The sequence below is a fragment of the Poecilia reticulata genome, chromosome 17 (assembly GCF_904066995.2).
Source record: "Poecilia reticulata chromosome 17, P_reticulata-male-v2, whole genome shotgun sequence".
Lineage (NCBI taxonomy): Eukaryota > Metazoa > Chordata > Actinopteri > Cyprinodontiformes > Poeciliidae > Poecilia > Poecilia reticulata.
Window position 1 is genome coordinate 25,519,229 of NC_088846.1, and position 26,654 is coordinate 25,545,882.

The window sequence follows — 26,654 nt, forward strand, 5'->3', positions numbered from 1 at the left end:
ATCAGGGAGCGCTGTTGGTGAGCTGGGCCCACTGTTGACTATCTGGATTTTGTTATTTTTATTTTTTACTTTTCAATGCTTTTCTCATTTCACCACTGTCAACCCCTGGTTAACCTAATGGTAACCATTCATAACCTAATATTTAGGTTATGAATATGTTATCAGCTGCAGCATAACCTGCCAGTACTGTTCTACACATTTTATATGGTGAAATGCTTCTCTATAATGAGCTGTCAATGGATTTTCTGTTCGGCTCTAAAATGAACCATCTTTATGTTGATGACTTGAGCCTTAGATTTCATCTCTGGAGCCATTTTATATTTAGGAGTAGCAGAGAGGAGACATAAAAAGGAGAGGACATGAGAGGTTTTAAAATAAATGAGTGAAAACTTGCGATAAAGTTGCAATAAATAGAGTTGAAAGCATATGAGATTTATAATGTATAAATCTGCAAATCAGTTGTTAAAAAACCTCATTCTTTATAAACATATCTTTTCTTAGTTCACATTCTGATACTGTGCATTACTGTAGTTTCTGTTGTAAATGGTTCATTTACAACAGGTCCATGCAAATGGTCCATGCAGGAACATCAGAGGCTTTATGCAGAGAGTCAAGATTCGAAAGAATAAGGAAATGTTATTTCTGTTTACATCACAACTGTGGATTGGTAATAGACATGGGCTTTAAGAAGGAGTAGCAATTATAAAATGATTATTTAAAAAAATGACTTAGGCTGACAGTAGTTCAGGATGTAGTACATAGCTCTTCCTGTAACCAGTGGGTTGCCAGTTCAAACATCTGGTCCTTCTGTCTCAGTCCTTGTGTGCTTGGGCAAGGCACTTCTTCTACTTTGCCCATTTCTGTCACATAGTGGCTACAATGTATCTTACCACCATCAGAAGGTTTATTGGTTAATGTAATGTGAAGTGCTTTGGAGTCCTCTGACTTGATAAAGCACTATTCAAGTGTAGGCCTTTTATAATTACTTCCATTTGGTTCAAGAGGAGCTTCACCTTCCTGCAGGAAAACAACCCTAAACATAGAGATACATCAAATGGTTCATTTTAAACTTAATTCATGCTTTAGAGTGTCCTAGTCAAAATTTAAACCTTAATCCAATTGAGAATCTGTGGATACTAGAAAATTAATATCCCAACATATGTTTAACCTAAAAACAAATACTTGGTACACTTTTGAGATTTTTATCTTTCAGAAAAATATATATAAAAAAACTGCATGTCATTTTCCTTTAATTGCACTGTTAAGTATTATTTTGTGATTTTAATTCTGACAAAATGTCACTAAGATACATTGAGGACTTTGGTTATGTGGCAAAATGTATAGCATAGCAAGGTGCTGTAAATTTATATGTGGATTTACTTTAATGTCAACAATATTTACTAGTGATTTTATTTACAACAGCAGGGTTATAGAATAACTATTTAATTGATCATTTTTAGAATACCCCTTATGATGTAATTATTGATTTTTTAAAACTAAACTTATAATGTTACAATATCTATTCTGAGGATGAGGATATAAAAGCTGAATTTGGACATATTGTAGGCACAATTCAAGTTATGTAATAGACCAAAATAGTAGTCAGTACAGGTAATTAGAGCAAAATAAAATATCAATATTCAAAGCAAACCTCTGAGTATTTCTTCATATCTAACCAGCAGGTAACAATGACAACTTTGACAACACGATATATGCTCTTCCTGAGGTATGTGATGGTATTGCTCCCTTCTATACTTAAAATATATAGTTTAATAATTTATCAGCCGATATTTGGTAAAGGAATTTGAAAATGTCAGAAAAAGATTTTGTAATTTAAAGCTTGAGTCAACTGTGTAGTTATCTTTTAATTCTAAGTTCAAATTAGTTACATGTTTTAAACTAATATTTGTTTCTGTAGCTTCTGGTAAATGCCTCATTGTTGCTATTGAACCTTTTCCTAAATTAAAGGTTTCTGATTCTCATGGAACAGAATATTTTTTAGTATCTTATTAAAATCGTTTAAAATCTTTTTTTGTCTGTCACCAAGTTCTCCAAAAGGCTGCAATCCTTTACCCTAAAGATCAGCAGGTTAAATTAGGATGACGACCATCTAAACATGGAGAACGCTGACCCAGGATGATTGGAATTGTTCACTCTTTTACTTTGATTAGACAAAAAAACAACAACAAAAAACCCCAACTGGAATAAGAAATGTAAAAGTTGTGGAGTCAAAAGTGTGTTCCAATGTGAAAAACTGCAAATGAATTAGTCAGTGCAGTAACAAACTTTGATCCCTGATTTTTTTTCATTAAACTTTGCATCTTTTTCATACTATTTGTTACTGTAGCACAAGCCACATCTGTTCAGCTGCTCTGGTCCAGTAGCAGATAATGATGTATGTAAAAGGTTAAGGGACATGATGTTTTGTTTAAATTCACACTGAAAAAAACATTTTTCATGACTGTTTTCCAATATTTTATTCACTGATTATGTTTGTTTTCCAGAGAAAAGATCAAACTGAAACATGGAAGGAAACAGCTGAAGATGAAGGTTGTTCCCCAAACACCACCTACAGCACAGTGGGACTTTCTATGGGATCCACCAAGATTAGAGGCAATGACCAACCAGGCTATGTGTGTATTCACAGATAAAGGATGTGTGAAGTGCAGAACTGATATAGTGAGATTATGACATTTATGTTTAGGCCCTAGCACTGAACTGTGTGGTACACCTTTAAAAATTCAGAGTAAACATCACTCATCTGTACATACTGATGTATAAGGATGACTTTCTTTTGTGCATTGCACTAATTATTTAATTTCATATCTTTAATACTTCTTTATCAGCAACATATTGTCCATTAACTGATTTTTTGAAAGTCAAGAAACAGCGATTCTGTATATTCCTTGTTAACCATTACATCTGATGTATTCTCAGCCACCTGCATGATGGTCATTTGCAGTGAACCTGTGGTTATACTGACAGGCACTCTGTAAACAACATATAATGCATATATACCTTAACATATAAATTCTTATATATTACAGTGCATTTCCTTTCTCTGGTTAGGTTTTCAGTGTTAAACTGTGTTACTTTTCTTATGCTCTACATCAGTGGTCCTCAACCTTTTTAATACCGCGGACAGGTCAAGACTTGGAAACACACGAACCAATCCCACTTGTTGGACTTTTATCAGCTCTGTGGTCACAGAGATTTGGAGAATCGGCCAACAATTCTTAAATCTTGCCATCTAAACCAGACTTAAGACTCACAAGCTCTACTCATCTCCTCTCGACCACTGCCCAAACGCTCTCTGACTCTGGTCGCTATGGTAACATATCCCTTCAAAATAAGATACAGATGCGTGACAAAAATGAACATTTTACTTTCGTGAAAATTTTAACTCACGATAATGACTAATGGGTGCCCTGAGCTTGTTTCTCTGCAACGATACGGTTCCATCTGGGAGTGATGAGAGACGATAACACCCGAGGTGTTGCTTAGATCCACAGCCTGTTTGGTCTCTACGTGGTAAAGCAGCTTGAAGCTTCATTTCCTCATTAGCAGCTGGTCGCCGCATGAGCGGCTTGTAATGTGGGACTCACCTTCCGGGCCTTTTCCCCTTTGCAAAGAAACTTTCCAAAAACATCTGTTCTGTTTCTTACTGATTTTGTTGCTTGTGGGCTCAATGTTGGCGCGCAAGTAACCGAGAGAATCCGGTTAAAGGATTTTCAAAATGAAAGATCCTCCAGACTCATATAATACATAAAACGGAAATATTTAATTATTTCTTGCGCAACCTGGTACTGATTGGTCCACAGACCGGTGTCCGTGGACAGGTCCGTGGACCGGGGGTTGGGGACCACTGCTCTATATGTTCCTCAACTAAAAGTATATGTATGTATAATTATACTTCTATATTCATATTCTCCCACTGACCTTAACTTGCTGCTGTGACACCTAACTAACCCCTCTGTGAGACAATAAAATATATTTTTTAAATATTCTGTCTCCATTATTCGGTTTGTATATATAGAAGTTGGTCATAGAGACCCATTGAAAAAAGATTAGAAAGTAGGTAAAATTTAAAACCTCAACACAATCCACTCCTCCATGAAGCAAGTTTCACAACAGTGGAGAGCCAAGACCCTCTGGATGAAGTAATAAACTGAATTATCTGCTTTTTCTATAGGAAAATAATTACAGATAAATCAGCAGCTCTGTTAGCAACAGCATTTTCCTTTTCAATGTATTTACTTTGAAGTAAAAAACTGATTGAAACAGCTGAAGATGAAGCTCGTTCTGCGACCACCACCTGCAGCACAGTGGCTTCTTCCACAAGTGCGATCCATGAAGAAAGGCAATGTCCACCTATAGAATCTGTCTTCACAGATAGAAAAGACTTTTTAAGTGACTGAACTGGTGACCTTGAAAAGAACTGGAGGGTCTGTGTGAAGTCCAGTGTGATGTGGTGAGATTATATTTATCAAGTGAGAAGACAAGCTGCTGTATTTCCTATGATCTGTAGATGAGTCACAAGCAAATAGAAAATAGCCTATAGTATATTTGATGTGTATTTCATATTGCTTGAAGTATCCACTGCATTTAAGTGTCTTTCTGTCATATAGTCATGGTCCAGTTACTGATCTCAGGGTTTTAAAAAGCTGAGGTTTAATACCTTTAAAGAATTTACGTGATTACCCTTCGCAGGGTTTGAAGCGGAGCAGCCAGATAATTTTTCAGCTGTTAGCTTTTGAGGAGGCGACTGGAACAACCAATATGTACATACATGGTCATGTTTAAGACACTGAGTCACTGCAGACATAATTACTTTTGTAGGTGGGGTTAGGATGACAACATCACACTTTATGCTTGGAGCTTTTAATTAGACACTGTAGGGCTTGGGAGCTGAATGCAAAACCTTTCAGGCCTAAATAAAAGCTGCAAAACTCGAATATATATATATAAACAAAAGAGAAAGAGAGAGAGAGGCTGTTGTAAACCACCCAGCTTTTAACTCATTAGCTCATATCTGTTCTAATTAAGGGGTGGAGACAGCATTTACATTTCCAGATAGAAAATGTACAAACCCTCAACAACATTTCTAGAAAAAACTGTTGCATAATTATAGTTAACTTTAACAACTTAAAAACTAAAACACAATCTGGGCCCAAACCAAATCCAAAACATTTCCCCTCCCTCTCAATCAGTGTGGATCTTCCCAGTGAGGCTGATTGTCAGTGCTGCTCATGGGTTGCTGCCTTGGCAACACATGATCAGGTGACCTCAACGAGAAGGAGAGACTGATCAGAACAAAATCTTCATTAAATAAATCAAGTTTAACCACAAAAAAAATAATTTATGAATTAAATTAGAGTATAGAAAGTACAAAATACAACACCTGTCAGTGAGGGGCTAATTCCCCCACAGACACAGTTTAAGAGTCAATAAAGTAATTAAGACCACCATACAGACCCTCGAGTTGTTTGAAAATCACTAGATCACATTTGTAAAACCTTGTTTCTAAGTGAACACAATCATGATGCTACTATTCTCATAGGACACACAGGAAGTAGTTTTCAAAGTTTTTGGTACTGCTTTTCTTGCCACATCAGCTCCTCCAGTGGAATCATCTTCTTCACTTGAATTTTTCATCAGTCTGTGGAATTTCTCTGTCACTGTGGAAAGGTTTACCAGTACAGCTTTCAGTCTTGCTTTGGGGGAAGAGGCTCTATGCATATACTTACCACCAGCACCACATAATGTAGCTGAAATGTTTCCTGTAAAGAGCATGCATTACTATGCCCTGTGCAATAATTTCACTATAGAACAGAGCTTTGTAACTATATCTCATCGAGTTGTGTCAGAATGAGTCATGCACAAAATTCAAAGTTAGTGTGATCTGCAATAACAAGGTGGCTCATCACACCAATCCTTAAAGTTGGTTTCACAAGTCATGTTGCAAGTATCGTTTCATGTGAAAGGCTGTTCATTTCTCTTCCTCATTGCTAAATATATACCATCACTTCCCTTTTAAGATGTGACAAATATGTTTTGTGTTCGTTCTGTAACCAGAAAACACTGCTATTGTTCTCAGCAGAAAGCATCCATTTGAAACTCACAGACAGACACGTATATCTGCTTACATTACTGCCTGGTTTTATTTGCAATAAGACAAAGTGGCTTTGCCATTCAACATATTCTAATTTCAACTAAGATTGTTCATTTGAATTTATAATGTATTTGAAGTTAGTGTGCAAAAGAACTTCATTAGGTATAAATTAGGCAACTGGCATGTGTTGAATATGCATCAGCAGGCACTAGAACAATGGATACACTGTGTGCACAACTGCTGGACAAGTCTGATTTTAACTGCAAACAGGCAAACATTTAAAAAGCCAAGAAAATATAGTTTTCTGGTTTTTATCATGTATAAAATGGTAATAAATTACGCTTTATTTCTTGCTGAAACTTGGTGAAATTAAGTTTTGATTTCCAGCTTAAACAAACTTGATTTGGGATTTAAAACTTTAAATATTAAAAACGGATTAAGATTTTAGCCTGACAAACACAAGGAAGTGATGTAGGCATGTTTTAACAAAAGTAACAAAAATGTTGAAAAAGCTCAAGATTGAGTGTGTTTTTAGGGTCAATATTTCCTTTATTTAAAAACACCTAAAGCCATGAAATGAGTGGAGGATTGGAACAATCTTTGTTACAAATGAATCAAATGTATTACTGTGTAAAAACAAGAGTTGATCTTTATAATGTTCAGACATTCAGACATTTATAAGGCTTTATCAAAGCCTTATGAGGCTTTGATGAAGATAATCTTTTTGGTGGTAAGTTGAAGGTTTCTCAGTGAGGTTTATGTTTAGGTCTTCATAATATGAGTCATTTTCTTGGAAATCACACATCTAATTTTATATTTCCTCTTCCTTAAAATGTGTTAAATGCTACTTTTCTCTCTCTCTTGCTTTCTCTCCCCTTCAAAACTCTGACAACGTAAAAGATGAGCTTCAAAAAAGAAAACTGCATGTCTACTGGGGCTGGATGAGACAATCTTTAAAAAGAAAAAGTTCTTTATTATTCAAACATATTCAATTAATATTTTTTTGTCATTATTCTTATCTTTATGTTTGAACATCTGATATTATGAGACAAAATTCTGTCTCCTAAAAGTTTTCTTCTTCATATATTGCTACTGCACTTTAATTTCACACACTAGGGGGCGCACTTTCTCATCATTTCTAATAGAAAACAATAACTTGAATCAGCAGTGACTAACAGGAGAGTAATTATTTTATAGCCAATATCTAAAAATAGTTTTGAGTGAAAATGTATACTGTTTTTTTAAAATTAGTTGTGATATAAACCTTAAGTTCTGACTTTTGGTGTGAAAAGAAATCACATCATAAGTAACAATATCAACTGAAATGATCAACAGTTCTGGAAACAACGTTAGTTTCTTGTATCTAAGCTAATCGGCTAAAGAGTTTGATCCTGTGTGTGAATGTGCTTTTCTTTGAGTGAGTCATCTTTCTGAATAGAAGATCTCTGGCCTGTTTCAGACTGCGCACCTGTCAGTAATCTTCCTCATCACTCTGCTGGGATTTAAGCAGCTGCAGGGAGACATTTGGTCATAATGAGTGACTTTGTTGGAAGCATTGAGGACTGAACAAAAAAATAAATAAAATAAAATATAGATAGATAGATAGATAGATAGATAGATAGATAGGAAGGTGAAGACCACAGTGGTGCCTGTGGTCATCGGGGCCCTCGGGGCAGTCACCCCCAAACTGGAGCAGTGGCTCAAACAGATCCCAGGAACAACATCAGACATCTCAGTCCAGAAATGTGCAGTTCTAGGCACAGCCAAGATACTGCGCAGAACCCTCAAGCTCCCAGGCCTCTGGTAGAGGACCCGAGCTCAGAGGATGAAACAGACCACCCGCGGAGGGTGAGAAGGGAATGTTTATATATATATATAACACTTCTTTATGTTGTACATAATTCCTGTTGCATTTCTTATCCTGGGAATGATGGGTTCTGCATGTAGGTCACGACAATAATTTTAAACATTACAACTCAAGGGTTTAATACAATATCTAGAACACAGAATCACTGACTGAAACAAAAGTTTTGTTCTTTCTTTTAGTTTAAATTATATTGCTGTAACATAAAATATTTGAAAACTAATTGCATAGTACAAAACTGCTGTCCTCATTTGCTAATTTTGACGCATACGACAGAATAGCGTTAAGGCCCATATTTATTAAATTCCTGACATACTTTGTTTTTAAAGACGTATTTTAATTTAAGAACATGTTTCCTCTGACTGAAAGTAAAATGAATGCTGTGAAGGAGTCCAGCTAAACTCTTGACTTGAATCCGTGGAATGAGGTAAAGATTAGGGTCATGGAAAGGAGACCTTCCAACCTAAAGACTGCCTGACAGATCTAAACTAAAGATATGAACATAAAACTAATATCTATCAATACAGCAGACTAGAATAAATGTTTTAAATTATTTTCTAAATGGAAACTGTACTTATGTAGAATTCTTAAAAGTCACCCAGAACATTCAGGTTGATTTAAAAAATATTCCTAGACAAATATGTGTGTGATGGGCCCATGCATTATGAAGGTGGAAGAACATAAAAGTTTAACAAGGTCAATGGAGTGAAATGATATTGCCGGATTTTTATTTCAGAATCCTTTGCATGCATCATGCACCACCATCCAGCCGTTAGTAATTCACAGCAAGGTGACATACCTGCGGGTTTAAGGCTCCAGGAAGAACTCATTTAACTTAATCACAGAATGAATTGAATATTAGGATTACATCATGGTGGAATTACCAAGCAGGCAAAGCAGACGGACGACCCGAAGCCTTGGCGCTCGTGGGCTGCCCTGAACCCCGAGCTTACTAAGGATCAGCCGCTTCAAATTAATTCTGCTGAAACTGGTGGGAGAAGATTCACTAATAAAATCAATGGCTGACAGGTTAAAGCCTAAAGCCGGGCCAAGAAACTTTTCAAAGCCAGAACTGCTCAAGCTGTAGTGAAATGTTAACAAATAAAAATCTATTGTTGCCTAAGTCAGTTTAGTTCATTTATACAGCTGCTGTTCACAGTAAATAAAGGCAGACAGATTTTATTAATGTTTAATTATATAGAAACCAGTTTACACTCAATTCAGACCAATCAGTTCATCTCAGTATGAGCTAAAATATATACTCAAAACTCGACTTAAACTTAACCCATGCAGTCTCATTTAATCCAAACTTCAGATGACATTTGTTCCAAACTGTATTCGAAGAGTCTGGGCTCATCTGTAAACTGAATAATTTTTTTTCTAATAAAAACGTTTCACATTTTTAACACTACATATAGACATGCAACATATATTTAAATAAATGCAGAATTCAAATATCTTTGCACTCATGTGTGGTCAAGGACCACTAAGTGCATTTTTATATTTCGATGAATGTAGGAACAATAGAGCTATAACTAAATCTCCAGAGTTCTTTAAAATTCATTTTAGTTGCTCACATAATAATGACTTTCCCGTAGAAACCAGACCAAATAAAAGGTTTTGCTTTGTAACTATTGTGCTTGAGGACATATCTATTTTAAAGTTTAAAAAAAATAAATGATTTCTTTATTTTTGAAGAGTTTGAGGGTTTTGAGTGTTTCCTGCAGAGAATGAAACAGAGAAGTGATGTTACTTTTGTCTTTAATGACATATAATAGAAGCTTTGGTCTAAAAATGCCACATTTATAACCCAGAACAACAGTTTTCAGATTTTCCAGCGGTTAGTGGAGTGAGGCAGAGAACAGACTGAACAGGTGATCAGTGGTTCAGGGACACGCATCTCCACCTCACTGTCAACTTTTTTTGATAGGGAAACTTGTTCAGTTGCTTGTTAGCACAAATAGCAACTCAACCAACTTCAAAGCAGCAACTCGATGCATCTGGGCCTCCGTCATCTTGAGGCATCTATGGTGAAAACAACTTGTTAAATTCAAACTGAGCATCAGGATGAGGGGGAAAATGAGATTTAAGAGACTTTTTTATCTTCATGTTGGTGCCCGAATCTTAGAAACTGCTGATCTACTAAATGCACAAAACATCAAATATTAACACAGATGGGTTGCAGAGTCAAACAATAACAAAAAACCCACAAGGCTAAAAACAGAAACCTGAGGCTAAAGTTTGCACAAGCTCACCAAATTTGCACATAAACAATTTGAAAAAGTGTTGCCTGGTTCAGTGAGTCGCCATTTCAGCTGCAGCATGCATAGGGTCAGATGAGTCACTGGTGTCAAACGGATCAGACTGCTAAAGGTGGTGTAAAGGTGTTGATCTTTATTTGGTGCACTTTGGTTGTCATTAACAACAGAGCGGTATTTAAAGATCACATCCTTCCTGAGAGCTGTTGCTGATTGTGGTCCAGCAACAGCTTTGGTCATAACCAAACAGTGTCTTTCAGCAGAATGATGCGCCGTATCACAAAACTCAGAACATTTCAAATCTGTTTCTTGAACGTGACATTTGGATGTTTTCCACTGGCCTCCAGAAAATCTCAGTCCAACGGATTCAAAGCTGAAGCGATATATGTGCATCTATGTGGTTTGTTCAGGAAAGGTTTTTGTCTGTGGTGTTCCACCACTTTCACTGACTCCTTTCAACACAAAGAAGGGCAGCACTATTTCTTAGATGTTGGAGCTTCTCAACATACCACACCACAGAGGAAATCCCTTTTAAGCTGGCCTGGTAAAAACCAATCCCTTGTTCCATGATTAGCTTCAAACAGAGGATCTGGGCTCTCAGCTATTGAGGAATGATTGCTTATCAGAGACGTGGTTGAAGTTTTAAATGTAACCCTATTGCTGATGTTTGGGTGTGACATGTGTAAGTTCAAGCTTACAGGAAATGGCCTGTGCTGTAAACAACCAGCCTCCACCGCAAAGAGAAAAAACGGCTGCATATGATATGAAGAAGCTTGTTGTTTATACATGCAAGTTCTTTCTTTGCTCTATAAAAAGCATATTTGGGGATAATATCCTAACTGTTTGATTGATTTTATTAAATCAGACTTGCCTTTAGAATCAAAGTAGACAGGATGCAAAATTAAATATGTTTCTGTGATGATGTGACCTTCTGTTTCCTGAAAAAGGTGCAATGGGTGTGTGTGTGATTTTTAACTCAACTTGACAAGACAAACATTTAAAGATTGGCTTCACTTGGAAATAAAAATTTAGAAATTCATCAGTGAACGTTTTTTTATATTTGCTTGCTTGAGTCAGTTTCTGCAAAGGTTTTTCTATTTGTCTCTATAAAAACAACGGAGTCAGTTAATTAACCCTCATTTGTAATCAAGTCATATGCGATGTGTCTGTCTCGTTCCATCTGTCCCTGACCAAACAGAACCCGTCAGCACCGACACACCAAGGACGTCTGTTATGAGTCCCATTATCCTCCAGATCAGTAATAAATAATTTCCTCCATCCTAATTCGACCCTCGTACTCTCCTCCCTGCATACTGCTCTCCAGCCACAGGGTGGCAGCAACAGCAAGCAAACGAAGGAATACCCCACACAATCTGCTTGACAACTTCTCTGCCTGTAGACAAAGCCTGTGACATCATCTGCGGAGGGACAGAGGGTGTGCGAAGGACAAATGTCTTGAAACGCATTACATCATTTTCCACTAATATGATAATATATCTCAAGCAGCGAGAGCCGTGCCAGGCATGAGAGGGGCCATAATCCTTCCAACGGCCGCCTCAAATGTGAACAAGGGGATGAAATAAAAGAGTTGGAGGAAGAGGAGGGGGAGGAAGAGGGTCCACAGTGCAGCGATGAAGGTTATTCCAGATATTACTCCTCAACGAGGATGGAAGGAAAGAAAAATGATAATCAGAAGTTCACACTAAGTGAAGTGGAGTTGTGCCCCTTTCTTCTGTCCTTGTCCTTTTATCCGGTCATATCTGTAATTTCTTGACTTGATTTTTCTCTGCTGTCATTGAAAAAGAAAAGAGGGTAAAGATCACACCGAGGAAAGTGAATGAGACTATGATTCAAAGAAATAAATTGAAAAGATGGGACAAGAGAAAGGCAAAAAGATGTGGAGAGAAAGGAGGGAAAAAACTAAAGGAGGGGGGAAGATAAATCAAAATGAAAAACATGAGGAGAGAAGGAAGAAGATAACCAGCTTTTATGGAGGGCTATAAATGAAAGGTTAAAGAAAAACCTGAGGAAAAAGAAAGAAGTTGAAGGTAACTGAGGAGGAAGAAATGACAAGAATGAGAGGAAGAAAGGAGCAAATACACTCATGATCAAAATACTCAGACCAGGGAAACGGCTGGAGGAACTCTCATTCAACATCAAAATGGAAAAAAAAAAACAGGAGCAGGAGAAAAATGAAGAAAAATCAGAAGTATATAGACAGTTTACTGAGAATTGAATTCAAACAGGCTGTTCATCATTCTGCACTGCAAAACCACAAAATCTTACCAAGAATTTTTGTCTATACTATAATGAAATAAAGCATTTTGTCTTATTTTAAAAGTTCTGTGCCATTTGCCCTGGAAACCAGACAAAAAATACTTAAAGTCTACTTTAAAACACTAACTTTGGGTTCTGGGTGACTAAGTTGGTAGAAAATGTGTGAAGGATGTTCCTTCACTTCCCTTTTCCAACACATTTTTTGGATGTCTTCCCCTTCCCTATTCAATAAAGGCCTCCAGAGCCAAAAAAATAAATTTGGCTGTAAATTACATAACCAGACTGAGATCTCAAAGTGCATATATGTTTTTAAATCCCTGGGAAGGCTGCCGGTTTGTTAGGTTTCCAAGTTAATTCTCTCAGACAATGTTTCTGCTGACCTCCTCCTCCTCACTGCATAAATAAAAACATAACTAATTTATATAAGAGCTCACATTGCCTGTGGAGACTTCCCTATTACTACTTCATCTTATTTTATGTCATATTTTGTCAACTTTTGACTCTGTTTTTTTATGCATTTTGGACTCTGTAATAAACTAAAATGCAATTTGAAAGAAAAGTGTGTACAATTTAAATAATAAAAATAACATTATTGCTGTTAGTGAAAACGGCATTAATCAGAAGTGCAGCTGTCGTCTGTTTAAGCACTTTGAATAATCAACTGAGAACATATCTGACAACATGTTTGATGATAAAAAGTGAAACTACAACGACAAAACAATGATTTATTAGGGCGGGGAGTTTGAGGTTTAGCAGAAAAAAGTTAAAACAGAAAGTAAAATCAGAGGAAAGGGGAACAAATTAAGGTTGAGGAATAAAAAAAAACATGGATGGAAAAATAGACATGATATTAAAGACAGAAAGCTTGAGAAGTTAACAGAAGGCAAAGGAGAAAATATGAACAAAGAAAACAAAAGGTTAGAGAGAGAGAGAGAGAGAGAGAGAGAGAGAGAGAGAGAGAGAGAGAGAGAGAGAGAGAGATGTGTGAAAAGTGAGTGAGAAGAAAGTGAGAACAGAGAAGTGACAACGAGAAAGGTGGGGGTGAAGTTGAGGAAAAGTAGGTTAGAGCTCCTCTAACGGATGAAAAGCTGTACAGAAATTTGAAAGAGTCATGAAAATGTGGCAAAGTGAGAATCTGTACTGACATGCAGAAGCAGAAGAGGTGAAAGAGAGAGATGAGAAGATGCTAGAAGCAAAAAACCGATGTTTTCAGGAAAACCCTGAAAAGTGACTAAACAAGAAGAGACGGGAAGACGGAGAGAAAATCTGAAAAAATATTTCATGAAAAATAAATGAGAGATTGATATTAGAGGAAAAAGAAAGCAGTGCTTCAAGACAAAGGAGGAAAAAAAGAAAAGAACAAGAGAAACTCTGCATGTGTTTGTTGTGGCTTTATGCGCTGAGCTGAAATTCAGGGAAGCAGCTTTTTATTCTCCTTAATTCTTCTGTGCTAAACTTAGACACACTTTTACATTCTCCTTCTTTCTGCTCAACTCCACAAACCCCTAACAATGTGTTTGAGTGCAGTCAGTCAGTCTGACCTGAATAAACTGCATGTGAAATACAGAAACTTTTATTACGAACATGTTTTGATGCAGGCAGAAATCTGGTTTCCTACAAACTTTACTGCGTCAGTGTTGCTGTGTCTTTTTTTCAGATGTTCCTATGATGTAATGAAGTTCAAGAATTTCATGAATTTCAAAGACCTTTGTTGAAAAACTCACAGTACCTTGAAAAAATACTAATCCAGCCATACAGGAGTGTTTGAGTGACTTTAGCTATTCTGTCTTTGTTGGGATAAAATGATTAAACTAACAACTTCCCAGCATCTTATTGCAGGAATAAAAAACACTAATTCAGTTCTTTATTCTGTCATCTAATTTAGCCACATAATGTTTATTAATTGCGAAGTGAATAAAATACTTTTGCAAACTTCTTATGAAACTGTGTCATCTTTTATTTTCTTTATATTGTGAAAAAATAATTACATTGAATTTGAACAAAAACATGACAGGAAACGTGAAAGAAAAAACAATATTTCAGTATCTTGTAAGTTTGTTTTCACACATTTTTTTCTGAACAAAAACAATATACTAGTACCGAACAAAACTTAATACACGTGAACAATATATAGGGATACAAATCAAGAACTGGAGAATGAAGATTATATAGGGTTGATTGAACTCACTCATTATCTGCCTCGTAACTATCTCCGTCTCCACTTCACGCGGTTTTAAGTGCAACATGGATTCTTTCTCACTGTAGTGATAATCAGACAGCGTCAAGCAGAACATCATCTTGTTCCCTCATGCAGAGAGCAGACAGGCTCTGCAGCCAGAAGAGCAACAAGCTTTCTGTTCTGACTCCTCTCATGTCATCAAAGGCCAAGCGGTTCCTCGTTCAACGTCTGTCCACCATTCAACTAGGGTTTGACTGACAACCAGCAGGACTTTTAAAACTAATCATGATTTTTTTTTTCTCTAAGAAATCAATATTATGATTTGGCTCTTTTCCTAAAATTAAAATGAGAGGAAAAAATTCTATTAATTTGAAAAGTGCGACATAGATCTCTAAATTAATCTGATAATTCAGCAAACATCTAAATATTTGGTCAAGACGAAATACGGTTTGAGTGTTAACTAGTGCTAACTGTTAACTAAAATCTGCCTGACCATCTTGGGATGAAGGTTCAATTCTCTATGCAGAGAAATGAGAGCCAACATGTGGTTTATTTAACTGAACTAATCAGAAATAAAGTCCAGCTATCCTCCTCTGCCAGCCACTTCAAGCAGTAGACATGCCGATGTGAGTCAGCGCAGATAACACAGTACAGCGTGACTTTATTTAGCATTTTTATTAGTAAATAATGCATTTGCATAGCATTTATGTCAAGTCTGGAGCAGCGGTACATGTGTGTGTTCTAAACGTCTGTATTGATTAATGTTGCTTTCAGATTTAACACATGAAAGAACAACCTTGCACAAAAAACTAAAATAAGTAAATGTATCATTTTCACTTATTGTGGTCATTTTTTAAAATGTCCCCATTTAAAAAAAACCTAGTTTGCTATTTACTTATTTGCAAGATCAGATTTACAGTTTAATCTTTGTAATGGTTTTCTACACAATGCTTTCAAAGGTTTAGATTTGGTTGCTGTTGTAAAATAATAATTTCCTTTTAAAAATACAGAACTTAGCTGTTTTTATTACACAAAAAGGCTGATAAAATATCAAATTTTAACCTTTTTATAAAGCATCAAAATATATCAACGTTTTAACCCATCTGGTTAAACTTCTCTTCACCTCAACATGTTTGTTTTGTTTTCTTCTTGTTATCTGCATCACAACCAAACAGCGATAGTTGTTAGCTGTAGGTATCAGTTTTGTCTCACATTTGAATATAAATAAAAAAATATATGATTAAAGCTGCAGGGCAAGGAAAAGAGCCAAATCATACTGGCTTCTTCTGTTAAAAACAAGGTTTATCATGATGAAATATTGAACAAAAACTGTACTTAAAGCAACAATATTTCACTCAAACAACATTTGAGCTGTTAAAAATTACACTTAGGAGGAAAATCTGCATTTTCAGGGTTTTTATCGCTGTGGTCAGGAAAGGTTTCCTTCATACCCGCAGGAGTGACTGGCCAACATATGAAATTATCAGTCAAACCATCATTTCTTCTCTCCACTGGTCCAAACATGTTTCTAGTGAGTTGGGTTGCATACTGCCCACACACACACACACGCACACACACATCTTTAAGTTGGACATCGTAAACACGAATCTGAATCCACCCACACATAAAGACACAGAGTCAGAATAAACACAAACTGCTGCTGCATTTGCATGTCTGCTCAGTTGATGGGTTTTTTTGGCACTCACTGAAAGGTTCACACAGTAAAACTGGATGTCAAGGCTCTGCAGACAGTCTGGGCCGGTCCAGCCCAGTCCAGCCCAGCATGGGTCTGGCCCGGTCCTGGTCTGGGTTGGCCTAGTTGAGACCCACTTCAGGCTATTTCTAGCATGACTGACAAGTTCTTTAGGCCACAGATGTTCAATACCCAACTTTTTTTTTTAAATGAGTTGATTAATTAGATCAGAACCAACAAAGAATGTGTTTTATAATGTGAAAGACACTTTGGACCGGTCCTTCCTTCAACTGGTGATGTACCACAAAGTAAATACAAAATACTTATACTTATTTGGTTAAAATAAAAATAAATCAGAAAACGTTGAAGCGGATATGATGAACTCATGAATATTTATATATTCTATAAAAGAGACACCAGAAATAGAAGCAAGCCAGAAAGACATACCTACACTGTACTGTGTGATGGTGGGACTAAATGATGGAAATCTGGAAGAAAGCAACGAGAGAAAGGTTTGCGATATTCAGGTGATTTCATTCTCTGTTTTGTCTTTGTCATTTGGAAGCTGGCAGATGGCTTTTCATTTGACACATGGCAGCAAGTTTGAAAGAAACCATCAGCACACACTGCACAGAGAAAAACACACGGAGGATAAGAAAAAGACACGGAAAAACAACCTAATGAGGTAAAAGTGTCCATGTTTCCTTCAAATTCAGCTACGGTTTGATGCTGTTTTCATGTATTAAGACGAACCTGTAGTTATTTTTCCACTGCTGTACCTCAGCATCGGCCGTGTGTGTTTAACATTTTATATGAACTGTAATGTCAACAGACTGTAATGTCACCACAGGTAACACCCAAGTACCTGCATGGATTGGCTATGCGTGCAACAGCCTCAGCATCTTCTCCGTCAAATCCACTCATCCTTCCACAAGGTTGTAACAAGATTGCAAGTCAGATGCAAAATACTGCTCAGCTACAACTCTGTAAAACGGCTGTAAATAGATTACAGTGCGCAGTTCCACGGGGGGTGATAACGGTTTAAAATTTAAAACGCAGCTCCACCTGCCGCCCTTCCCCGGCTGACATGGTTTACATCGTGACCTTGGAGCTGCGAGGTTGCCTCCGAGATACAAACCAGCGTGGCTGAGGTTTTCTTTCTCTGCCTTTATAGAAAACAAGAGCTATAAACACATTTTTATAGCCCCTCTGCAGACAATTACCATAATATACCATGAAGGGTTGATGGAGCGACTGATAAATATAAACAGTCAATGATTACTTCTGGAGTGGCTGATAGCCTCTGCAGCCAGGGGTCTTATTTAATGCACAATCATTTTTAACTGCTCCAAAATGTAGAATACAGATACAAGTGAGTGACTCCTTATTGCTTTCTGCACCTTTTAAATTTACCTGCTCAGTGAAGCTTGCAGGATGGGAACTTTTGGAAAGGTATTAAATTAAAGATAGAATCTATTCCTGATGGGTGCAGTAGAAAGGTTTATTGTCTTTCATGTTCGTCCAGAAAAAAAGCAAACTTAATGTGGTGGAAGCTTATAACATTGGGATCGTGATTATTGACGCACTTTTCTTGTATTCCACTAAACAAATTCTTGTCGCCATAAAATGTGACGTTTTGAGTTGGTATGATGATGAAGAGAGCAGTTTAGTCGAATCTCATTAAGCTCCGAGTGCAAACATAAATAACTTCAATCCACTGGGGGACAGGGGGCTTTTTGGATAAAATAAATAAATAAAAAATCAATCCGTTTTTCATTTACTTAGTATACAAAAAGCTTAAATGCTCTAGTATTAAACCTGAGGGGTTTAATAGCTGATATTAGAAACTATAATAAGAAATACATTGATCCGTTTGAGTCGACACCGACACCTCACTGAGGTGTAAGAAAATTACAATCCAGAGATTTTGGCTAAGAAATGGGGGTCATGTGAAAAACTTAATTTAAGTACATTTAAGCAGAGAAAAATAATCTCACACTGAGGAATAATAATTTATTTTAAAATCATTGTTTTCACCTTTTTCCTGAAAACTAAAACTGGAAATTTTTTATGGCGTCTGGGATTATCGAAGTATTTATCCATAACCTTTTTATTATAATAGTGACATCACATGTAAACACTCCTGAAAAAAGGACTAAACCTTCAGACCAAACAATGCTGCATAAGCATCCAAGATTATCTTGTTAACATGTACAACGATGGTAAGGGAGGTAAAATAAATTAAGAAATCTCCACAATGAAGGAAACCTAACTGGCATTTTGTTGTTTTGGAGACATGCAGGAAAACATGTTTGTTTCTGTCCTACCATCACAAATGTCAAAATGCAGAGTTTGCTAAACGCTTTGGACATTTTGGCAACCAGTTTGCAGGGTTCTCATGTGAAAGGAAAGACAAATGTGCAGAAAACAACTTCCTCCCACTGTGATGCTGGGGGAATGTTCACTGTCGAAAGGTTGATTTTAAAGTGCATGGCATTATGAATTCTTTGAGATTCCAGGATATTCTGAATTAATATCTGATTTGCTCTGCCAGAAAAATGGAACATAGATCATCATTGGGTCTTTTAGCAGAATAATGATCAAAAGAACATGGACAAATATCAGACATGACTCACCAAGTGGAGCAAAGGGAATCCAGATGATTCCCTCAGTAAATTATTTATCAGTGCTGGATATTTTTCTCTCAGGAAACAAATGTACTCAAATTAATAAATGGATTTTTAAAACATTTTCAAACTGAGATTATGCCACAACAATTAAAATATGCCTTTATAATTAGGCTTTTTACATATCTTTACAAGGGGTTCTTTTGACTGTAGAGGGCGCTGTATGTTTAAGCAGAACAGTTTTCTCCACAGTTTAACAACATCACTGAGCACAACTTAGAGGAGGGAGAGGAACTTGCATGATTTATCCCCTCAGAGTTTCAAGTTTCGAGTACCAAGTTCTGCTTTGAAGGCCAGATCTGCACACCAAGACCTGACATGACACGATGAAAAATCTTAGACATAAGACACCAGCAGAGTTTCTGTTGCAGAGAAAAAAAATCAGCATACTTACAAATAGTACAAAGTACCATATGAGCTAGATAGAACCCTCTCTACCTCACTTTGATATGTTAGACTACATTTAAACCTTCTCGCTCCAACCGAGCAGCTGCTCGCTCCAAGCCCGTCGTTTTGAATGTCGTCACCAGCTTTAGAAAAAAGGCAGTCCAGTCAGAAGACAGGAAGTCAAAGAAAGAGTTTCACGCCAAACAAATATATCCGTAGCAGGAATCGGCTGGATACTTGTCATTTCGAGGTGAAGCTCTTTAAGTTTTCTACGTTAAGCCTACAACATTAAAAACCGTTTCATTTTAAAGGAACTCGGACCGTTTCCGACCGTAACGCCGCGTTACTCGTTAAAAAGTGAGCGTCGCCCAAAATGCTGAACCTTTGGTCCACAACTCCTTATAAAAATATTAAATATAAAATGTTTCTGAATGCCGTTGTTTTTTTTTTTGTTTGTTTTTCTGTTATATGCTTCAGTATAAATATGGAAAAAAATCTATTCTACTGTGCAAGTGAGAGAAACAAATATATATTTTTTGAACACTTGAAGATAGGGGAGGTATCTTTTTGCACAAATTGCAGAAATGTATAGAATGAAAAGGCGCTCCCACCACACCTTGTTTCACAAACACTATCTATAGCATCGACTTTAGGTGAAATATTAGGTATAGAAATGGGTGATGATGACAGAAACACAATACGAGGAGGAGAAGGAGCAAAGAGACGCTTGCTACTGCTCCGTTTGTCTTGTACAGTATCCTGTCACCCGGAGCACCTCACTGTCCACGCTTTGAAAAAGAAAAGACACCATTTAATTCTTTTTGTGTGTGTTGGCACATAGGAACTGGCAATCTGATCACTCCAGACGAGCTGTCCCACTCAAATCAAGGTAGATCATGTAAGAAAAAAAAGCCATTAAGCAAGTTTTAATGAAAAGTGCCAGCTATATTCATAGTCCAAGCTGCCCCTTTGATGCATTTTTTTTTTTAAAAGAAATGTGGTTGTATGTCTGGATTTGTGTTCAGCAATGCAAGTCAGAAAATGCAAAAAGTGTGGCTTGCTGAGAGGTTTGCTGTTTATATATTTATACAAGAAATATAACTTTAAAATGGCCCAAGTTTCACATTATTTACAGAGACAGGAGGGTGTGAGGAGAGGTGGTCCAAGTTGGCAAAGTGCTCTTCTTGTTCTTCTTTTCATCTCCTGATTGTGAATCTCGCTTTTGCTTTTGTTGATGGGTAACCGCAGCAGACAGGAGGCCTGCGTGGATCAGGGTGAAGATCACTCTGCATGTATTGCTTCTTTCCTAAATGTTGGGGTGTCACACTGTTGTTGAAAAGAAAAAAAAGATTTTCCATGCGGTGATTGCAATGGAGAACGGATTGTTGAAGATCCACGCACAGAACGGGAGGATTTACACGGGATGTGAAAACACTGCTGATGCCGAAAGCAAATCCAGGAAAGTTTCCTCACACGTGAGTCTGCATTCGCTGCGTGTGTCTGTGAGAATAGTCAGACGGAGGGGACGAGTACGAGAAGCGGGTGGAGCTCCCGTACTTTGCCAACCCTGTTTCAGGACTTTGCTGTCCCGTTCCCGGGCCCGACCCGGTCCCCTGTCCCGTCGGGTACATCTCATAGGCCGGCCCTTCCTCTATGGTGGGAGCGAAGCCCATGCGGTAGCTGGGATACTGGGAGGGATATCCGTAGCTGTCGTATGGCAGTTGGGTGGAGCTGTCCAGCAGGCCACAGTCTCCTCCGGGGTAATCTCCGGGTGACGGGAGAGCAGGATTTGGAGGAGCTTCCTGCCTCTGTGCCACCCTAGAGAAGGTGTTGAATTGGGCGTAGGTAGCGTGGGACATCCTGGAGGGCGGGCGAGGGTCGTAGCAGCCTGCCCTGGAGCCTGGCACCGCGCTGGGAGGAACCGCACCGCTGACCGCAGCTGAAGGTCCGCCGGATGTGGCTCCGCCTGGCCCGGTGTTTGGGTTTGGGGGACGAAACTCTCCCTGGTAGTGGACGACACGGGACTGGGGTCGCGCCTCGTCGTGGGTGGTGGCTCGGACGTTGTAGTAGCCGTTAGTTGGATCCTAGAAAAAAAACAAAAAAACATCAGTCGTAAGAAACAGAAAAGTTTCAGACATCTGGAAAAAGCAAATCTATTCAGTTTGTTGGTGGCTGCATGATGTTTTTATGGTGTAAAGCTCTTTGAACTGCCTTGTTGAGCTATAAAAATAGTTTATTTGACTTCCCCTGTACATTTTAGTTGTTCTCCTCCTTCAGTATATCTGATTCCAGTTGATGTCTGATTAATAGGCTTTTGCTGAACATCAATCAAATGAATCGAGAAAAAATTAGTATGTTTGTTTGAATGTTTTAATGAATCTCACACTGAAACATTAAAAACATAATTTTTAATGTTTTCATGTAATTTTATAGAAGTAACTGTTTGTAGAATGTCATACAGACACAAACTCTCTAGATACAGTTTTATGTCATAATCTTTATTTTGCCGTTTCTGGAGAATGTCCTGGTCCACAGATGTTCAGATAGTCACGCATACTGATTCTGCATAGACCACAAAGGGAAAACTTCCATAAAATTTCCAAGAAACTAAATATTTATTCATATTAAGCTTAGCTTAGAATATTAAAGGAAGAGTAATGATGTACTCGACTGCAGAATCACTTTTGGCTTTAAATATTTAAGACCTATTTCGAGAAAAGCCTTTCTATGAAACAAACACGTTAAAATGAGGGGATTTTGTTTCCCAGCACAGTTTAAAAAGTCATGATAAATAAAAGTTTTGTTGTTGCAAACAGGAACCTTTTGACCAGTTTTGAAAATGCTGTGCTGCAGGAAAAACAAGACCTTACAGGAACTGGGAGATGAACTTGACCACAAAGCTCATGCAACATGCAGGAAATGATGCCAAAGATGCTGCAGATAATTGTTTTCCTGAAAACCTCCAGAGTCAGCACATGAAAACCCCTTCGCTGACTCATCTCACCTTGAGCTCGTACTCCTCCCGCGTGTCGCTCTCGCTCCTGATCTCCTGCTTCAGGTCCATGTCGTCTTTGAATGGCTGAGTGGAGGGAGAGAGGGAAACAGAGGGCAAAAACTAAACCATCAAACAACGAAACACACACACGGAAAGAGGGAGGGTGAAGAAAGGAAAGGAAGAGGACGACAGGGAGGGAAGAGGAAAACAGAGTTTCAGCTTTTTCATCCCAAGAGAGTGAAAGACGAGTAGCGGTTAGAGTAGTGGGGAGAATAAACGCTTCTGGGCCGCGGTCTGAAACCTTCTCAAAGGGGCGCCGCCGATTAGATTCTCCGGTTCATCCACAGATTTTCTAAAAGGAGCACAATGTTAAAGTGAGTGTGTATTTTTGATTGAATGGCTGCATGTTGGTCTTTTATGCCTTCATGGGAGCTTTAATGGGCACGACAGCAAATATGATGATGACATGAAACGGTAACAGAAGTATATCTTGTGAAGTAGTAAATTTCACAAGTATCACATTAGTATGCACATGTGAATTACATATTTGAGAATGTTCACATTTGATCACATTGCAGCCCCCCCTCCCCCATCTACTTCTGGTTCAGGATTCACAAATTAACTAATATGAGGAGTTTTCTGAGGAACATAACTCCAAATCTTTCCTGGAAAATTTGCCTCTTCGTGGATTTTTTAAGACAGAATACCTAAAATATTCAAAAGAACATGCAGCTTTGGAAGCTGAAATACTTCAACGTGACTTGACACGACATCGGCTGGCATCGTGAAGCTGCCAATCCTGGTGCGGCATTCAGTTTCCTTGCCACTGATTGGCTGAATCTCCAAGAGTGGTGATAGAGACTGCAGAGGTTAGCTTCTGCTGCAGAGCTAAAACAGTTTCCACTGTCAACATTAGTACATATTAAGGTATATCAGGTGTTTGAACTATTAAAATAGGCAGTTTAAAGCATTTTTAGAAGGTGAATGTGGTCTGTAACTACTGCAAATATCAGGATCTAATGTGCAGATAAAAAATTCAGTTGAAACTCTGCGTCAGGGCTTGAAAAGTGCTTTTTCGTTCCAGTTTCAGGGACCTTTTGAAAGAATGGACCAAAGGTTTCGTCTGTAGATGTGAAATCCTGGTAAAGACGTTTTTGACAAACACTTGCTGAAAAATGTGGAACTGCAAAGAGGTTAAAATGCATGCCGCATTTTCAGATTTTTATTGTTACAAAACGTGAAGCCATGAATTTTCCTACCACTTCCCGATTATGCTGAACCTTGCAGTGGTAAAATCTCCCAAAATACATTAAAGTTTGTTTATTTATTATTAGTGTGAATATTTTCACAAGATATTGACTTGATGCAAATTTTGTTATTTTTTTGAATGGGGGTTGTGTGTTTTCAACAGAATACTTATCCTTGTGTGACATTTAAGATTATTTCTGCTTTCAGTTTTCCCTTGGTGTGTGCATGTGTGTGTGTGTGTGTGGGTGTGTGTGTGAACCCCTCCTGCCTTGTCGCCCTGACTGTCTGTGTATTTGTACATTTAAGGCCAATGACCCGTACGCCTCCTCTCCGCCGCCCCCGGTGACTCAGATGGGAGTCTACTTACGGAGTACATGGCCTTGACCATTCTGGTTGCTGTAGAGACGTTGGCTGCCTCCTCCTCCAGGCTGTGGGTCTCTTTGTGGACTGTTTCTACCTTGATGTCTGGTTTACCGAGTGTGACACCTCGGCGACCTGGGAAAAAAATGTTTCACAATACGATGCGATGTAAAAGCCTCAGAGGTAATACAACCCAAAACTGAATCAGATTTATTTTGGAAGATTTCTGTTAAAATGCATCAAAATTCTTAACTATGAAAGAAATGTACTTGGACACAACAGTTAAAGCTGCAGTATGTAACTTTTATACAAAACAATATTTTTTTACATATTTGATTGGCATGGGGCGTAATCTGTTAAAAAAAAATCGAGCTCCCCTGCCTTCTCCCAGTGCTTCCAGTGCTAACTGAAAACAACCAATCAGACCCAGGTGGAGGGTCTTAGCGCTGTTAATCATCCTCCATGTGGCCCTGTTCAACCTCCACCACTGCTCTCTGCTATTGATTGACAGCGGTTTTGATTGACAGCACTAAGCCCCTCCTCCTGGCTCTGATTGGTTGTTTTTGGTCAGAGCGGTGCATTTCTTCAGATGGCGACAGTTCACGGAGGAGATCGATCTTTTCACAGATTATCTGTCTCATGTTACACTGTCAGAATATGGTGACAGTTCTAACAAATGTGTAAAAAAAGTTACATACTACAGCTATAAATACATGGATATGACATGGTTTGTTTATGGAAATGGAAGTAGGTTTGAACAAAATGGCAAATATTGGACCTAGGGCCACTCAAAAGAAAAACAGAGGCGGAAATGGAATATTTCTACTCAGAATTATACGTTTTCTTTGCTAATTACAAACTAAGCATCACATTTGTTTAAAAAAAATCTCCATGGCTTTAATATTGTTTCGTTATTTTTGAAGAACTGCACTTTTCAAGTCTACACAAGCGAACACTCAGTGTTTGCCAACATGAGCAACTCCCTTCCGCTGCCAGAACAGAAACCTTAAAAGAAAAGATTCCCATCTGTGAAGTCTTGCGCTCCATCGCAGACAACAAACAGGAGACTGTTTATCTGCAGAGACGACAATGTTTGTTTGAGTTTCTCTTTCTGAACGATATCTCTTCTGTAGCCGTGTTTATCAGCTCTGAACCAGAGTATGTACTTTTATCCCCTGAAAATCCCTCTGGGGACTCTGCCAGTCACCTTCAACGTCTTTTCCTGTTTCTTTATTTCCGGTGTAGCAGCTCGAAATTAAACATCTGAAAGCCACAACAGGGGTTTTAGATCTCTGGTTTGACAAAGCGTGGTGTGTGTTCATAATTACTAATTGGATTGCCGCTGGCTATAGAAATAACACATATAGAAACTCATGATTTAAACGCCATTCACCTTTAAAGGCTTTTGTTTCAGAGCTCTTATTTATGTCGCTACTTTATCCTGCGTGTGCAAGTGGCAAGAGAATATCAAGCAAGTCAATGTCAGCAAAAGGAAATGAAGACATAAAGTGGGCGATTTAAGGCCGATTGCCATATAACATGAATATTCATTAATCTCATTTGAATAAAATGCTGTGCGGCTGGCATATGCCATTAACTTCGTGTAACATAAAAACGACAGAGCAGGGGTTGTTGATGAAAGAAGGACTGACAGGCAGAGTAAGTGTGAGCATGTCCATAAACAAACATTAAAAAAACCACAGTTTTCAACTCACTGCCTTTGCGTTGGCGGTAGAAGAAGAAGGCGAGTGCCAGCAGAATCATAAGCAGCAGAATGGAGGAGCCCACTGTACTAGCGGCGATAATTCCCACTGGAACAATATCTGAAACGAACACAAGCAGAAGAAGGGTCGGGGGTTGAGGGACAGCTGCGGCTTCGCTGCTGCACAAAAACTTAACGAGGATGCTGCTCAGTTTTAAGGGAAAATCCTTTTTGTGTCCTCGCTCAAAGCCGAATCTCTGAGGGCTGGTTATGTTGATAAGGCGCGCTCGTCAGACAAGGGGATGAAAACGCTTTCAGTGGACGTGTGTGAAGAATAAATCCAAAACTCTGTCGCTCTCTGAGATGTTTTGGTAGATTTTCTAAAGCCTGTGGAATGCAGCGGCGCAGAGAATAAGAGCAGGATCAGACTGACAGAGCGTGGAGAAACCATTTTCTCCAATATAATGTGAGATCTGAGATTTCATAACAAAACAGCCACCAAGAAAAGACGAGGAACACGCAGTGGTCCGTCTGAGTCACACAACTTCATCTGTTTCTAAAGGGAACTGGTTAAAACTAAAGTTTTTATTATTTGCTTTATCACAACAGTTTTGACTCAGTCAAAACAGAAAAATCAACAGTAGATGGAACATTCTAATATTCTGTCAACGTTTTCTATCCAACATTGATAGAATATTGGATGTAACTAGTCTGCTTTAACTTGAACTGGCATTTTTGTGCAAATATGATCACATATTATGAACAACTAGATTTTCAATACTAGTATTTGTTTCTTCTCTTCTTTAATTGACTCACATTGTCTAAAGTAGCAACAAACTGAAACTAGAGCAATTAATTCAACTAAATGTGACTCTAAACTACTTTCTGATGG

General features: G+C 38.0%; 1 protein-coding gene across 2 annotated transcripts in view; it reads right to left on the bottom strand.

Annotated features, from left to right (window-relative positions):
• Window positions 1–14,444: 14,444 nt before the first annotated feature.
• The window catches only part of kirrel1b (kirre like nephrin family adhesion molecule 1b), a 99,564-nt gene continuing 87,354 nt past the window's right edge, over window positions 14,445–26,654 (bottom strand). Inside the window, exons 12-15 of one of the 2 annotated variants that reach the window (XM_008433976.3) lie at window positions 25,776–25,883; window positions 24,068–24,195; window positions 22,462–22,572; window positions 14,445–21,541 (exon numbers count right to left, since the gene is read on the bottom strand). In XM_008433976.3, coding sequence (XP_008432198.1) covers window positions 20,927–21,541; window positions 22,462–22,572; window positions 24,068–24,195; window positions 25,776–25,883 — 962 coding nt within the window. In that variant the 3' untranslated portion in view covers window positions 14,445–20,926. The remainder of the gene's footprint in view (window positions 21,542–22,461; window positions 22,573–24,067; window positions 24,196–25,775; window positions 25,884–26,654) is intronic. The other variant, XM_008433977.3, reaches the window with a different exon arrangement.